Source organism: Centroberyx gerrardi, chromosome 3 (assembly GCF_048128805.1).
Source record: "Centroberyx gerrardi isolate f3 chromosome 3, fCenGer3.hap1.cur.20231027, whole genome shotgun sequence".
In the NCBI taxonomy this organism is placed as follows: Eukaryota; Metazoa; Chordata; class Actinopteri; order Beryciformes; family Berycidae; genus Centroberyx; species Centroberyx gerrardi.
Window position 1 is genome coordinate 11,583,704 of NC_135999.1, and position 13,155 is coordinate 11,596,858.

At 49.7% G+C, this 13,155-nt stretch overlaps 1 protein-coding gene across 1 annotated transcript; it reads right to left on the reverse strand.

Moving 5' to 3' along the window:
* Positions 1 to 66: 66 nt before the first annotated feature.
* On the reverse strand, positions 67 to 13,155 carry LOC144538134 (uncharacterized). The gene is made up of 8 exons (XM_078282221.1): positions 13,136 to 13,155; positions 12,153 to 12,301; positions 10,950 to 11,041; positions 9,981 to 10,193; positions 8,691 to 8,750; positions 8,352 to 8,411; positions 4,761 to 4,859; positions 67 to 249 (listed from the first exon to the last, which is right to left on the reverse strand). Exons 1-8 carry the CDS (start codon positions 13,153 to 13,155, stop codon positions 67 to 69), a joined length of 876 nt encoding a protein of 291 aa, XP_078138347.1.

A 13,155-nucleotide genomic window follows, 5' to 3' on the forward strand; every position in this document is an offset into this window, starting at 1 on the left:
GTTCTGCTTGGAGGAGCAGGTGTAGTTGTTGATGCTGTTGTAGTTGTGGGAGCTGCTGTTGTAGTTTTAATAGTTGTGATGGTTGGAGGAGTAGGTGTAGTTGTTGATGCGGCTGCTGTTGTACTTTGGGCAGTTGTGGTGGTCAGAGGAACAGTTGTAGTTGTTGGTTCTGCTATTGTAGTTAGGGGAGCTGTTCTTGTGGTAGCTGTTGTAGTTTTGGCAGTTGTGGTGGTTGCAGCTGCAGTTGTACTTGTTGGTTGTGCTGTTGTAGTTGTGAGAGGTACTGTTGTAGTTTGGGCAGGTGTGGTGGTAGGGGCAACTGTTGTAGTTGTTGATTGTGCTGTTTTAGATGTTGAAGGAGCTGTTGTAGTTGTTGGTACAGCTGTGTTGGGAGGTACTGTTGTAGTTTTAATAGTTGTGGTGGTTGGAGGAGTAGGTGTAGTTCTTGGTGCTGCTGATGTTGTAGATGTTGGAGGAGCTGTTGTAGTTGGAGCAGCTGCTGTTGTAGTGGTTGGTGCCGCTGTGGTAGTTGTTGAAGGAGCTGTGGTTGTTGTTGGAGGAGCTGTTGTAGTTGTTTGGGCTGCTGTTGTAGTGGTTGGTGCCGCTGTGGTAGTAGTAGGAGGAGCTGTTGTAGTTGTTGGTGCTGCTGTGGTAGTTGTTGAAGGAGCTGTGGTTGTTGTTGGAGGAGCTGTTGTAGTTGTTGGTGCTGCTGTGGTAGTTGTTGAAGGAGCTGTGGTTGTTGTTGGAGGAGCTGTTGTAGTTGTTTGGGCTGCTGTTGTAGTGGTTGGTGCCGCTGTGGTAGTAGTAGGAGGAGCTGTTGTAGTTGTTGGTGCTACTGTTGTAGTTGTTGGAGCAGCTGTTGTGGTGGTTGGAGGAGCTGTTGTAGTTGTTGGGGCTGCTGTTGTAGTTATTGGAGCAGCTGTTGTGGTGGTTGGAGTAGTTGTTGTAGTTGTTGGGGCTGCTGTTGTAGTGGTTGGTGCCGCTGTGGTAGTAGTGGGAGGAGCTGTTGTAGTTGGAACATTGGTTGTGGTGGTTGGAGAAGCTGTTGTAGTTGTTGGGGCTGCTGTTGTAGTTGTTGGTGTTGCTGTGGTTGTTGTTGTAGGAGCTGTTGTAGTTGTTGGGGCTGCTGTTGTAGTGGTTGGTGCCGCTGTGGTAGTAGTGGGAGGACCTGTTGTAGTTGTTGGTGTTGCTGTTGTAGTTGTTGGAGGAGCTGTTGTAGTTGTAGGGGCTGCTGTTGTAGTGGTTGGTGCCGCTGTGGTAGTAGTGGGAGGAGCTGTTGTAGTTGTTGGTGTTGCTGTTGTAGTTGTTGGAGCAGCTGTTGTAGTTGTTGGAGCAGCTGTTGTGGTGGTTGGAGGAGCTGTTGTAGTTGTAGGGGCTGCTGTTGTAGTGGTTGGTGCCGCTGTGGTAGTAGTGGGAGGAGCTGTTGTAGTTGTTGGTGTTGCTGTTGTGGTCATTCCAGGAGCTGCTGTAGTAGTTGGAGCAGCTGTTGTGGTGGTTGGAGCAGCTGTTGTGGTGGTTGGAGGAGCTGTTGTAGTTATTCTTGCCGCTGTGATAGTTGTTGGAGGAGCTGTTATAGTTGTTGGTGCTGCTGTTGTAGTTGTTGGAGCAGCTGTTGTAGTAGTTGGAGCAGCTGTTGTGGTGGTTGGGGGAGCTGTTGGAGTTGTTGGTGCCGCTGTGGTAGTTGTTGGAGGAGCTGTTGTAGTTGTTTGGGCTGCTGTTGTAGTGGTTGGTGCCGCTGTGGTAGTAGTAGGAGGAGCTGTTGTAGTTGTTGGTGCTGCTGTTGTGGTCGTTGCAGGAGCTGTTGTAGTTGTTGGAGCAGCTGTTCTGGTGGTTGGAGGAGCTGTTGTAGTTGTTGGCACCACTGTGGTGGTGGTTGGAGGAGCCGTTGCAGTTATTCTTGCCGCTGTGATGGTTGTTGGAGGAGCTGTTGTAGTTGTTGGGGCTGCTGTTGTAGTTGTTGGCGCTGCTGTGGTAGTTGTTGCAGGAGCTGTGGTTGTTGTTGGAGGAGCTGTTGTAGTTATTCTTGCCGCTGTGATAGTTGTTGGAGGAGCTGTTGTAGTTGTTGGTGCTGCTGTTGTAGTTGTTGGAGCAGCTGTTGTAGTTGTTGGTGCCGCTGTGGCAGTTGTTGTAGAAGCTGTTGTAGTTGTTGGGGCTGCTGTTGTAGTGGTTAGTGCCGCTGTGGTAGTAGTGGCAGGAGCTCTTGTAGTTGTTTGTGCTGCTGTGATAGTTGTTGGAGGAGCTGTTGTAGTTGTTGGAGCACCTGTTGTAGTTGTTGGAGCAGCTCTTGTGGTGGTTGGAGTAGCTGTTGTAGTTGTTGGGGCTGCTGTTGCAGTAGTTGGTGCCGCTGTGGTAGTAGTGGGAGGAGCTGTTGTCGTTGGAGCCATGGTTGTGGTGGTTGGAGGAGCTGTTGTAGTTGTTGGGGCTGCTGTTGTAGTGGTTGGTGCCGCTGTGGTAGTAGTGGGAGGAGCTGTTGTAGTTGTTGGAGCAGCTGTTGTGGTGGTTGGAGGAGCAGTTGTAGTTGTAAGCGCTGCTGTTGTGGTCGTTCCAGGAGCTGCTGTAGTTGTTGGAGCAGCTGTTGTGGTGGTTGGAGGAGCTGATGTAGTTGTTGGTGCTGCTGTGGTAGTTGTTGGAGCAGCTGTTGTGGTGGTTTGAAGAGCTGTTGTAGTTGTTGTTGCCGCTGTGGCAGTTGTTGTAGAAGCTGTTGTAGTTGTTGGGGCTGCTGTTGTAGTGGTTGGTGCCGCTGTGGTAGTAGTGGGAGGAGCTGTTGTAGTTGTTGGAGCAGCTGTTGTGGTGGTTGGAGGAGCAGTTGTAGTTGTAAGCGCTGCTGTTGTGGTCGTTCCAGGAGCTGTTGTAGTTGTTGGTGCCGCTGTGGTAGTCGTTGGAGCAGTTGTTGTAGTTGTTGGCACCACTGTGGTGGTGGTGGTTGGAGGAGCTGTTGTAGTTATTCTTGCCGCTGTGATAGTTGTTGGAGGAGCTGTTATAGTTGTTGGTGCCGCTGTTGTAGTAGTTGGAGCAGCTGTTGTGGTGGTTGGAGGAGCTGTTGTAGTTGTTGGTGCCGCTGTGGTAGTTGTTGGAGGGGCTGTCGTAGTTGTTAGGGCTGCGGTTGCAGTTGTTGGTGCTGCTGTGGTAGTTGTTGGAGGAGCTGTAGTTATTGTTGGAAGAGCTGTTGTAGTTATTCTTGCCGCTGTGATAGTTGTTGGAGGAGCTGTTGTAGTTGTTGGTGCTGCTGTTGTAGTTGTTGGAGCAGCTGTTGTAGTAGTTGGAGCAGCTGTTGTGGTGGTTGGAGGAGCTGTTGTAGTTGTTGGCACCACTGTTGTGGTGGTTGGAGGAGCTGTTGTAGTTGTTGGTGCCGCTGTGGTAGTTGTTGGAGGGGCTGTCGTAGTTGTTGGGGCTGCTGTTGTAGTTGTTGGTGCTGCTGTGGTAGTTGTTGCAGGAGCTGTGGTTGTTGTTGGAAGAGCTGTTGTAGTTATTCTTGCCGCTGTGATAGTTGTTGGAGGAGCTGTTGTAGTTGTTGGTGCTGCTGTTGTAGTTGTTGGAGCAGCTGTTGTAGTTGTTGGTGCCGCTGTGGCAGTTGTTGTAGAAGCTGTTGTAGTTGTTGGGGCTGCTGTTGTAGTGGTTAGTGCCGCTGTGGTAGTAGTGGCAGGAGCTCTTGTAGTTGTTTGTGCTGCTGTGATAGTTGTTGGAGGAGCTGTTGTAGTTGTTGGAGCACCTGTTGTAGTTGTTGGAGCAGCTCTTGTGGTGGTTGGAGTAGCTGTTGTAGTTGTTGGGGCTGCTGTTGCAGTCGTTGGTGCCGCTGTGGTAGTAGTGGGAGGAGCTGTTGTCGTTGGAGCCATGGTTGTGGTGGTTGGAGGAGCTGTTGTAGTTGTTGGGGCTGCTGTTGTAGTGGTTGGTGCCGCTGTGGTAGTAGTGGGAGGAGCTGTTGTAGTTGTTGGAGCAGCTGTTGTGGTGGTTGGAGGAGCAGTTGTAGTTGTAAGCGCTGCTGTTGTGGTCGTTCCAGGAGCTGCTGTAGTTGTTGGAGCAGCTGTTGTGGTGGTTGGAAGAGCTGTTGTAGTTGTTGTTGCCGCTGTGGCAGTTGTTGTAGAAGCTGTTGTAGTTGTTGGGGCTGCTGTTGTAGTGGTTGGTGCCGCTGTGGTAGTAGTGGGAGGAGCTGTTGTAGTTGTTCGTGCTACTGTTGTGGCCGTTCCAGGAGCTGTTGTAGTTGTTGGTGCCGCTGTGGTAGTCGTTGGAGCAGTTGTTGTAGTTGTTGGAGCAGCTGTTGTGGTGGTTGGAGGAGCTGTTGTAGTTGTTGGCACCACTGTGGTGGTGGTGGTTGGAGGAGCTGTTGTAGTTATTCTTGCCGCTGTGATAGTTGTTGGAGGAGCTGTTATAGTTGTTGGTGCCGCTGTTGTAGTAGTTGGAGCAGCTGTTGTGGTGGTTGGAGGAGCTGTTGTAGCTGTTGGTGCCGCTGTGGTAGTTGTTGGAGGGGCTGTCGTAGTTGTTAGGGCTGCGGTTGTAGTTGTTGGTGCTGCTGTGGTAGTTGTTGGAGGAGCTGTGGTTATTGTTGGAAGAGCTGTTGTAGTTATTCTTGCCGCTGTGATAGTTGTTGGAGGAGCTGTTGTAGTTGTTGGTGCTGCTGTTGTAGTTGTTGGAGCAGCTGTTGTAGTAGTTGGAGCAGCTGTTGTGGTGGTTGGAGGAGCTGTTGTAGTTGTTGGCACCACTGTTGTGGTGGTTGGAGGAGCTGTTGTAGTTGTTGGTGCCGCTGTGGTAGTTGTTGGAGGGGCTGTCGTAGTTGTTGGGGCTGCTGTTGTAGTTGTTGGTGCTGCTGTGGTAGTTGTTGCAGGAGCTGTGGTTGTTGTTGGAAGAGCTGTTGTAGTTATTCTTGCCGCTGTGATAGTTGTTGGAGGAGCTGTTATAGTTGTTGGTGCTGCTGTTGTGGTCATTCCAGGAGCTGCTGTAGTAGTTGGAGCAGCTGTTGTGGTGGTTGGAGCAGCTGTTGTGGTGGTTGGAGGAGCTGTTGTAGTTATTCTTGCCGCTGTGATAGTTGTTGGAGGAGCTGTTATAGTTGTTGGTGCTGCTGTTGTAGTTGTTGGAGCAGCTGTTGTAGTAGTTGGAGCAGCTGTTGTGGTGGTTGGGGGAGCTGTTGTAGTTGTTGGTGCCGCTGTGGTAGTTGTTGGAGGAGCTGTTGTAGTTGTTTGGGCTGCTGTTGTAGTGGTTGGTGCCGCTGTGGTAGTAGTAGGAGGAGCTGTTGTAGTTGTTGGTGCTGCTGTTGTGGTCGTTGCAGGAGCTGTTGTAGTTATTCTTGCCGCTGTGATAGTTGTTGGAGGAGCTGTTGTAATTGTTGGTGCTACTGTTGTAGTTGTTGGAGCAGCTGTTGTAGTTGTTGGAGCAGCTGTTCTGGTGGTTGGAGGAGCTGTTGTAGTTGTTGGCACCACTGTGGTGGTGGTTGGAGGAGCTGTTGTAGTTATTCTTGCCGCTGTGATGGTTGTTGGAGGAGCTGTTGTAGTTGTTGGGGCTGCTGTTGTAGTTGTTGGCGCTGCTGTGGTAGTTGTTGCAGGAGCTGTGGTTGTTGTTGGAGGAGCTGTTGTAGTTATTCTTGCCGCTGTGATAGTTGTTGGAGGAGCTGTTGTAGTTGTTGGTGCTGCTGTTGTAGTTGTTGGAGCAGCTGTTGTAGTTGTTGGAGCAGCTCTTGTGGTGGTTGGAGTAGCTGTTGTAGTTGTTGGGGCTGCTGTTGCAGTAGTTGGTGCCGCTGTGGTAGTAGTGGGAGGAGCTGTTGTCGTTGGAGCCATGGTTGTGGTGGTTGGAGGAGCTGTTGTAGTTGTTGGGGCTGCTGTTGTAGTGGTTGGTGCCGCTGTGGTAGTAGTGGGAGGAGCTCTTGTAGTTGTTGGAGAAGCTGTTGTGGTGGTTGGAGGAGCAGTTGTAGTTGTAAGCGCTGCTGTTGTGGTCGTTCCAGGAGCTGCTGTAGTTGTTGAAGCAGCTGTTGTTGTGGTTGGAGGAGCTGTTGTAGTTGTTGGGGCTGCTGTTGTAGTGGTTGGTGCCGCTGTGGTAGTAGTGGGAGGAGCTGTTGTAGTTGTTGTTGCTGCTGTTGTGGTGGTTGGAGGAGGTGTTGTAGTTGTTGGTGCCGCTGTGGTAGTTGTTGGAGGGGCTGTGGTAGTTGTTGGGGCTGCTGTTGTAGTTGTTGGTGCTGCTGTGGTAGTTGTTGGAGGAGCTGTTGTGGTTGTTTGGGCTGCTGTTGTAGTTGTTGGTGCTGCTGTGGTAGTAGTGGGAGGAGCTATTGTAGTTGATGGAGCAGCTGTTGCGGTGGTTGGAGGAGCTGTTATAGTTGTTGGCGCCACTGTTGTGGTAGTTGGAGGAGCTGTTGTAGTTGTTGGTGCCGCTGAGGTAGTAGTGGGAGGAGCTGTTGTAGTTGTTGGAGCAGCTGTTGCGGTGGTTGGAGGAGCTGTTGTAGTTGTTGGCGCCACTGTTGTCGTGGTTGGAGGAGCTGTTGTAGTTGTTGGTGCCGCTGTGGTAGTTGTTGTAGGAGCAGTTGTAGTTGTTGGTGTTGCTGTTGCAGTTGTTGGAGCAGCAGTTGTAGTTGTTGGAGCAGCTGTTGTGGTGGTTGGAGTAGCCGTTGTAGTTGTTGGGTCTGCTGTTGTAGTGGTTGGTGCCGCTGTGGTAGTAGTGGGAGGAGCTGTTGTAGTTGTTGGTGTTGCTGTTGTAGTTGTTGGAGCAGCAGTTGTAGTTGTTGGAGGAGGTTTTGTGGTGGTTGGAGGAGCTGTTGTAGTTGTTGGGCCTGCTGTTGTAGTGGTTGGTGCCGCTGTGGTAGTAGTGAGAGGAGCTGTTGTAGTTGTTGGTGCCACTGTGGTAGTTGTTGGAGGGGCTGTCGTAGTTGTTGGAGGAGCTGTTGTAGTTGTTGGAGCTGCTGTTGTAGTGGTTGGTGCCGCTATTGTGGTGGTTGGAGGAGCTGTTGTAGTTGTTGGGCCTGCTGTTGTAGTCGTTGGTGCCGCTGTGCTAGTAGTGGGAGGAGCTGTTGTAGTTGTTGGTGCTGCTATCGTGGTTGTTGGAGCAGCTGTTGTAGTTGTTGGAGCAGCTGTTGTGGTGGTTGGAGGAGCTGTTGTAGTTGTTGGTGCCGCTGTTGTAGTTGTTGGAGGGGCTGTCATACTTGTTGGGGCTGCTGTTGTAGTTGTTGGTGCTGCTGTTGTTGTTGTTGGAGGAGCTGTTGTAGTTGTTGGTGTTGCTGTTGTAGTTGTTGGAGCAGCTGTTGTAGTTGTTTGTCCCGCTGTGGTAGTTGTTGTAGAAGCTGTTGTAGTTGTTGGGGCTGCTGTTGTAGTGGTTAGTGCCGCTGTGGTAGTACTGGAAGGAGCTGTTGTAGTTGTTTGTGCTGCTGTGATAGTTGTTGGAGGAGCTGTTGTAGTTGTTGGAGCAGCTGTTGTGGTGGTTGTAGTAGCTGATGTAGTTGTTTGGGCTGCTGTTGCAGTAGTTGGTTCCGCTGTGGCAGTTGTTGTAGAAGCTGTTGTAGTTGTTGGGGCTGCTGTTGTAGTGATTAGTGCCGCTGTGGTAGTAGTGGCAGGAGCTCTTGTAGTTGTTTGTGCTGCTGTGATAGTTGTTGGAGGAGCTGTTGTAGTTGTTGGAGCAACTGTTATAGTTGTTGGAGCAGCTGTTGTGGTGGTTGGAGTAGCTGTTGTAGTTGTTGGGGCTGCTGTTGCAATAGTTGGTTCCGCTGTGGTAGTAGTGGGAGGAGCTGTTGTCGTCGGAGCCATGGTTGTGGTGGTTGGAGGAGCTGTTGTAGTTGTTGGGGCTGCTGTTGTAGTGGTTGGTGCCGCTGTGGTAGTAGTGGGAGGAGATGTTGTAGTTGTTGGTGCTGCTGTTGTGGTCGTTGCAGGAGCTGTTGTAGTTATTCTTGCCGCTGTGATAGTTGTTGGAGGAGCTGTTGTAGTTGTTGGGGCTGCTGTTGTAGTTGTTGGAGCAGCTGTTGTGGTGGTTGGAGGAGCTGTTGTAGTTGTTGGGGCTGCTGTTGTAGCGGTTGGAGGATCTGTTGTAGTTGTTGGTGCCGCTGTTGTAGTTGTTGGAGGGGCTGTCATACTTGTTGGGGCTGCTGTTGTAGTTGTTGGTGCTGCTGTTGTTGTTGTTGGAGGAGCTGTTGTAGTTGTTGTTGTTGGTGTTGTAGTTGTTGGAGCAGCTGTTGTAGTTGTTGGTGCCGCTGTGGTAGTTGTTGTAGAAGCTGTTGTAGTTGTTGGAGCAGCTGTTGTGGTGGTTGGAGGAGCTGTTGTAGTTGTTGGGCCTGCTGTTGTAGTGGTTGGTGCCGCTGTGCTAGTAGTGGGAGGAGCTGTTGTAGTTTTTGGTGCTGCTGTTGTGGTTGTTGGAGCAGCTGTTGTCCTTGTTGGAGCAGCTGTTGCAGTAGTTGGTGCCGCTGTGGCAGTTATTGTAGAAGCTGTTGTAGTTGTTGGGGCTGCTGTTGTAGAGGTTAGTGCCGCTGTGGTAGTAGTGGCAGGAGCTCTTGTAGTTGTTTGTGCTGCTGTGATAGTTGTTGGAGGAGCTGTTGTAGTTGTTGGAGCAGCTGTTGTAGTTGTTGGAGCAGCTGTTGTGGTTGTTGGAGTAGCTGTTGTAGTTGTTGGGGCTGCTGTTGCAATAGTTGGTGCCGCTCTGGTAGTAGTGGGAGGAGCTGTTGTCGTTGGAGCCATGGTTGTGGTGGTTGGAGGAGCTGTTGTAGTTGTTGGGGCTGCTGTTGTAGTGGTTGGTGCCGCTGTGGTAGTAGTGGGAGGAGATGTTGTAGTTGTTGGTGCTGCTGTTGTGGTCGTTGCAGGAGCTGTTGTAGTTATTCTTGCCGCTGTGATAGTTGTTGGAGGAGCTGTTGTAGTTGTTGGGGCTGCTGTTGTAGTTGTTGGAGCAGCTGTTGTGGTGGTTGGAGGAGCTGTTGTAGTTGTTGGGGCTGCTGTTGTAACGGTTGGTGCCGCTGTGCTAGTAGTGGGAGGAGCTGTTGTAGTTGTTGGTGCTGCTGTTGTGGTGGTTGGAGGAGCTGTTGTAGTTGTTGGGGCCGCTGTTGTAGTTGTTGTAGGGGCTGTCGTAGTTGTTGGGGCTGCTGTTGTAGTTGTTGGTGCTGCTGTTGTTGGAGGAGCTGTTGTAGTTGTTGGTGTTGGTGTTGTTGTTGTTGTTGTTGGAGCAGCTGTTGTAGTTGTTGGAGCAGCTGTTGTGGTTGTTGGAGGAGCTGTTGTAGTTGTAGGGGCTGCTGTTTTAGTGGTTGGTGCCGTTGTGGTAGTAGTGGGAGGAGCTGTTGTAGCTGTTGGTTCTGCTGTTGTGGTCGTTCCAGGAGGTGTTGTAGTTGTTGGAGCAGCTGTTGTGGTGGTTGGAGGAGCTGTTGTAGTTGTTGGGGCTGCTGTTGTAGTGGTTGGTGCCGCTGTGCTAGTAGTGGGAGGAGCTGTTGTAGTTGTTGATGCTGCTGTTGTGGTTGTTGGAGCAGCTGTTGTAGTTGTTGGAGCAGCTGTTGTGGTGGTTGGCGGAGCTGTTGTAGTTGTTGGTACCGCTGTTGTAGTTGTTGGTGCCGCTGTTGTAGTTGTTGGAGGGGCTGTCGTAGTTGTTGGGGCTGCTGTTGTAGTTGTTGGTGCTGCTGTTGTTGTTATTGGAAGAGCTGTTGTAGTTGTTGGCTCTACTGTTGTGGTGGTTGGAGGAGCTGTTGTAGCTGTTGGGGCCGCTGTGGTAGTTGTTGTAGTACCTGTTGTAGTTGTTTGCGCTGCTGTTGTAGTGGTTGGTGCTGCTGTGGTAGTAGTGGGAGAAGCTGTTGTAGTTGTTGGTGTTGCTGTTGTAGTTGTTGGAGCAGCAGTTGTAGTTGTTGGAGCAGCCGTTGTGGTGGTTGGAAGAGCTGCTGTAGTTGTTGGGCCTGCTGTTGTAGTGGTTGGTGCCACTGTGGTAGTAGTGGATGGAGCTTTTGTAGTTGTTTGTGCCACTGTGGTAGTTGTTGGAGAAGCTGTTGTAGTTGTTTGGGCTGCTGTTGTAGTTGTTGGTGCTGCTGTGGTAGTTGCTGGACGAGCTGTGGTTGTTGTTGGAGAAGCTGTTGTAGTTGTTTGGGCTGCTGTGGTAGTAGTAGGAGGAGATGTTGTAGTTATTGGTGCTGCTGTTGTGGTTGTTGCAGGAGCTGTTGTTGTTATTCTTGCCGCTGTTATAGTTGTTGGAGGAGCTGTTGTAGTTGTTGGTGCTGCTGTTGTAGTTGTTGGAGCAGCTGTTGTAGTGTTTGGCACCACTGTTGTGGTTGGAGGAGCTGTTGTAGTTGTTGTAGAAGCTGTTGTTGTTGGGGCTGCTGTTGTAGTGGTTAGTGCCACTGTGGTTGTAGTGGCAGGAGCTGTTGTAGTTGGAGCCACGATTGTGGTGGTTGGAGGAGCTGTTGTAGTTGTTGGGGCTGCTGTTGTAGTTGTTGGTGTTGCTGTGGTTGTTGTTGGAGGAGCTGTTGTAGTGGTTGGTGCCTCTGTGGTAGTAGTGGGAGGAGATGTTGTAGTTGTTGGTGTTGCTGTTGTGGTGGTTGGAGGAGCTGTTGTAGTTGTTGGTGCTGCTGTGGTAGTTGTTGGAGAAGCTGTTGTAGTTGTTTGGGCTGCTGTTGTAGTTGTTGGTGCTGCAGTGGTAGTAGTGGGAGGAGCTGTTGTAGTTGTTGGAGCAGCTGTTGTGGTAGTTGCAGGAGCTGTTGTAGTTGTTGGTGCCGCTGTGGTAGTTGTTGTAGGAGCAGTTGTAGTTGTTGGTGTTGCTGTTGTATTTGTTGGAGCAGCAGTTGTAGTTGTTGGAGCAGCTGTTGTGGTGGTTGGAGGAGCTGTTGTAGTTGTTGGTGCCGCTGTGGTAGTAGTGAGAGGAGCTGTTGTAGTTGTTGGTGCCACTGTGGTAGTTGTTGGAGGGGCTGTCGTAGTTGTTGGAGGAGCTGTTGTAGTTGTTGGGGCTGCTGTTGTAGTGGTTGGTGCCGCTGTGGTAGTAGTGGGAAGAGATGTTGTAGTTGTTGCTGCTGCTGTTGTGGTCGTTGCAAGAGCTGTTGTAGTTATTCTTGCCGCTGTGATAGTTGTTGGAGGAGCTGTTGTAGTTGTTGGAGCTGCTGTTGTAGTTGTTGGAGCAGCTGTTGTTGTGGTGGTTGGAGGAGCTGTCGTAGTTGTTGGGGCTGCTGTTGTAGTTGTTGGAGGGGCTGTGGTAGTTGTTGGGGCTGCTGTTGTAGTTGTTGGTGCTGCTGTGGTAGTTGTTGGAGGAGCTGTTGTAGTTGTTTGGGCTGCTGTTGTAGTTGTTGGTGCTGTGGTAGTAGTGGGAGGAGCTGTTGTAGTTGTTGGAGCAGCTGTTGTGGTAGTTGGAGGAGCTGTTGTAGTTGTTGGTGCCGCTGTGGTAGTTGTTGTAGGAGCAGTTGTAGTTGTTGGTGTTGCTGTTGTAGTTGTTGCAGCAGCAGTTGTAGTTGTTGGAGCAGCTGTTGTGGTGGTTGGAGGAGCTGTTGTAGTTTTTGGTGCTGCTGTGGTAGTAGTGAGAGGAGCTGTTGTAGTTGTTGGTGCCACTGTGGTAGTTGTTGGAGGGGCTGTCGTAGTTGTTGGAGGAGCTGTTGTAGTTGTTGGGGCTGCTGTTGTAGTGGTTGGTGCCGCTGTGGTAGTAGTGGGAGGAGATGTTTTAGTTGTTGGTGTTGCTGTTGTGGTCGTTGCAGGAGCTGTTGTAGTTATTCTTGCCGCTGTGATAGTTGTTGGAGGAGCTGTTGTAGTTGTTGGGGCTGCTGTTGTAGTTGTTGGAGCAGCTGTTGTGGTCGTTGGAGGAGCTGTTGTAGTTGTAGGGGCTGCTGTTGTAGTGGTTGGTGCCGTTGTGGTAGTAGTGGGAGGAGCTGTTGTAGTTGTTGGAGCAGCTGTTGTGGTGGTTGGAGGAGCCGTTGTAGATGTTGGTGCCGCTGTGGTAGTAGTGGGAGGAGATGTTGTAGTTGTTGGTGCTGCTGTTGTAGTAGTTGGAGCAGCTGTTGTGGTGGTTGTAGCAGCTCTTGTAATGGTTGGTGCTGCTGTTGTGGTGGTTGGAGGAGCTGTTGTAGTTGTTGGTGCCGCTGTGTCAGTTGTTGTAGAAGCTGTTGTAGTTGTTGGGGCTGCTGTTGTAGTTGTTGGTGCTGCTGTGGTCGTTGTTGGAGGAGCTGTGGTTGTTGTTGGAGGAGCTGTGGTTGTTGTTGGAGGAGCTCTTGTAGTTGTTGAAGGAGTTGTTGTAGTTGTTGGTGCAGCTGTGGTGGGTGCTGCTGTTGTAGTTTGGGCAGTTGTGGTGGTGGGAGGAGCAGGTGTCGTTGGTTGTGCTGTTGTAGTTGTGCGAGGGGCTGTTGTAGACTGGGCCGTTGTGGTGGTAGGAGGAACTGTTGTAGTTGTGGGAGCTGCTGTTGTAATTTCAACAGTTGTGGTGGTTGGAGGTGTAGATGTAGTTGTTGGTGCTGCTGTTGTAGATGTTGGAGGAACTGTAGTAGTTGTTGGTTTGGCTGCTGTTGTTGTAGGTGATCTTGTAGATATGGTGTCAGCACCATTAGTTGTGCTCTTTAATGAGATTCAGGTATAAACACAAAATAGAAAAAATGTTATCAACAACATAAGTTCATAGTATGACACTTATATCTCAATCTATATATTTAACCAATGGGATATTTTTTTTTTTGTTTGTTTGTTTTTTTTTTGTTTTTTTTTGTTTTTTTTTACTTTTACAATCAACTTTTAACAAAGTATTTTAGCTGTTGAAATAAATTAGCATTGTTTTGTTTTTTAGTTATTTCTGTCTTTTTTCTTTCCCACGGCACAGCCAATGGCAGCTAGTGGAATTCGACACACGCGCCGTGGGTCTGTACTTGTTTACATACCAAGCATTGTTTCAATAATGATAAAATAAAATCATAGTTTTTCAAATATATTATTAGATTTATTTCAGTTCATTTTATTTCATTATTACTTAATTTAAGTCAGGTCTATATTGTTTAACACTTTATTTAGCACTTAAAATTGTAGATGTATTTTGAACAAAAATAGTATTCTTACCTTAGTAGAAGATCATTTGACATTGCCACTTCACATTTCGAACACATTGTCCATACAGTTTTGAAGCTGTGATTATGAGGCATTTTAAATTTTGTAGCAGTGTTAGATGAAAATGGGTTCATCCCTAAATCTTTTTTAATTAGTGTTTTTCGGAAGGGACAGTTTTTCCAGCCATAGGTGTCATTTACACAGGGGACTCTGGGGACAT

Coding starts and splice junctions, on each gene's coding strand:
- LOC144538134 (XM_078282221.1), bottom strand. CDS start 13,155: ATGTCCCCAGAGTCCCCTGT. Junction 11,042..12,152: donor CAGCAGCACCCACCACAGCT/GCACCAACAACT, acceptor CCACAACAACAG/CTGCTCCAACAACTACAACA. Junction 10,194..10,949: donor TAACTACAACAGCTCTTGCA/ACGACCACAACA, acceptor CCTCCAACCACA/ACAGTGGTGCCAAACACTAC.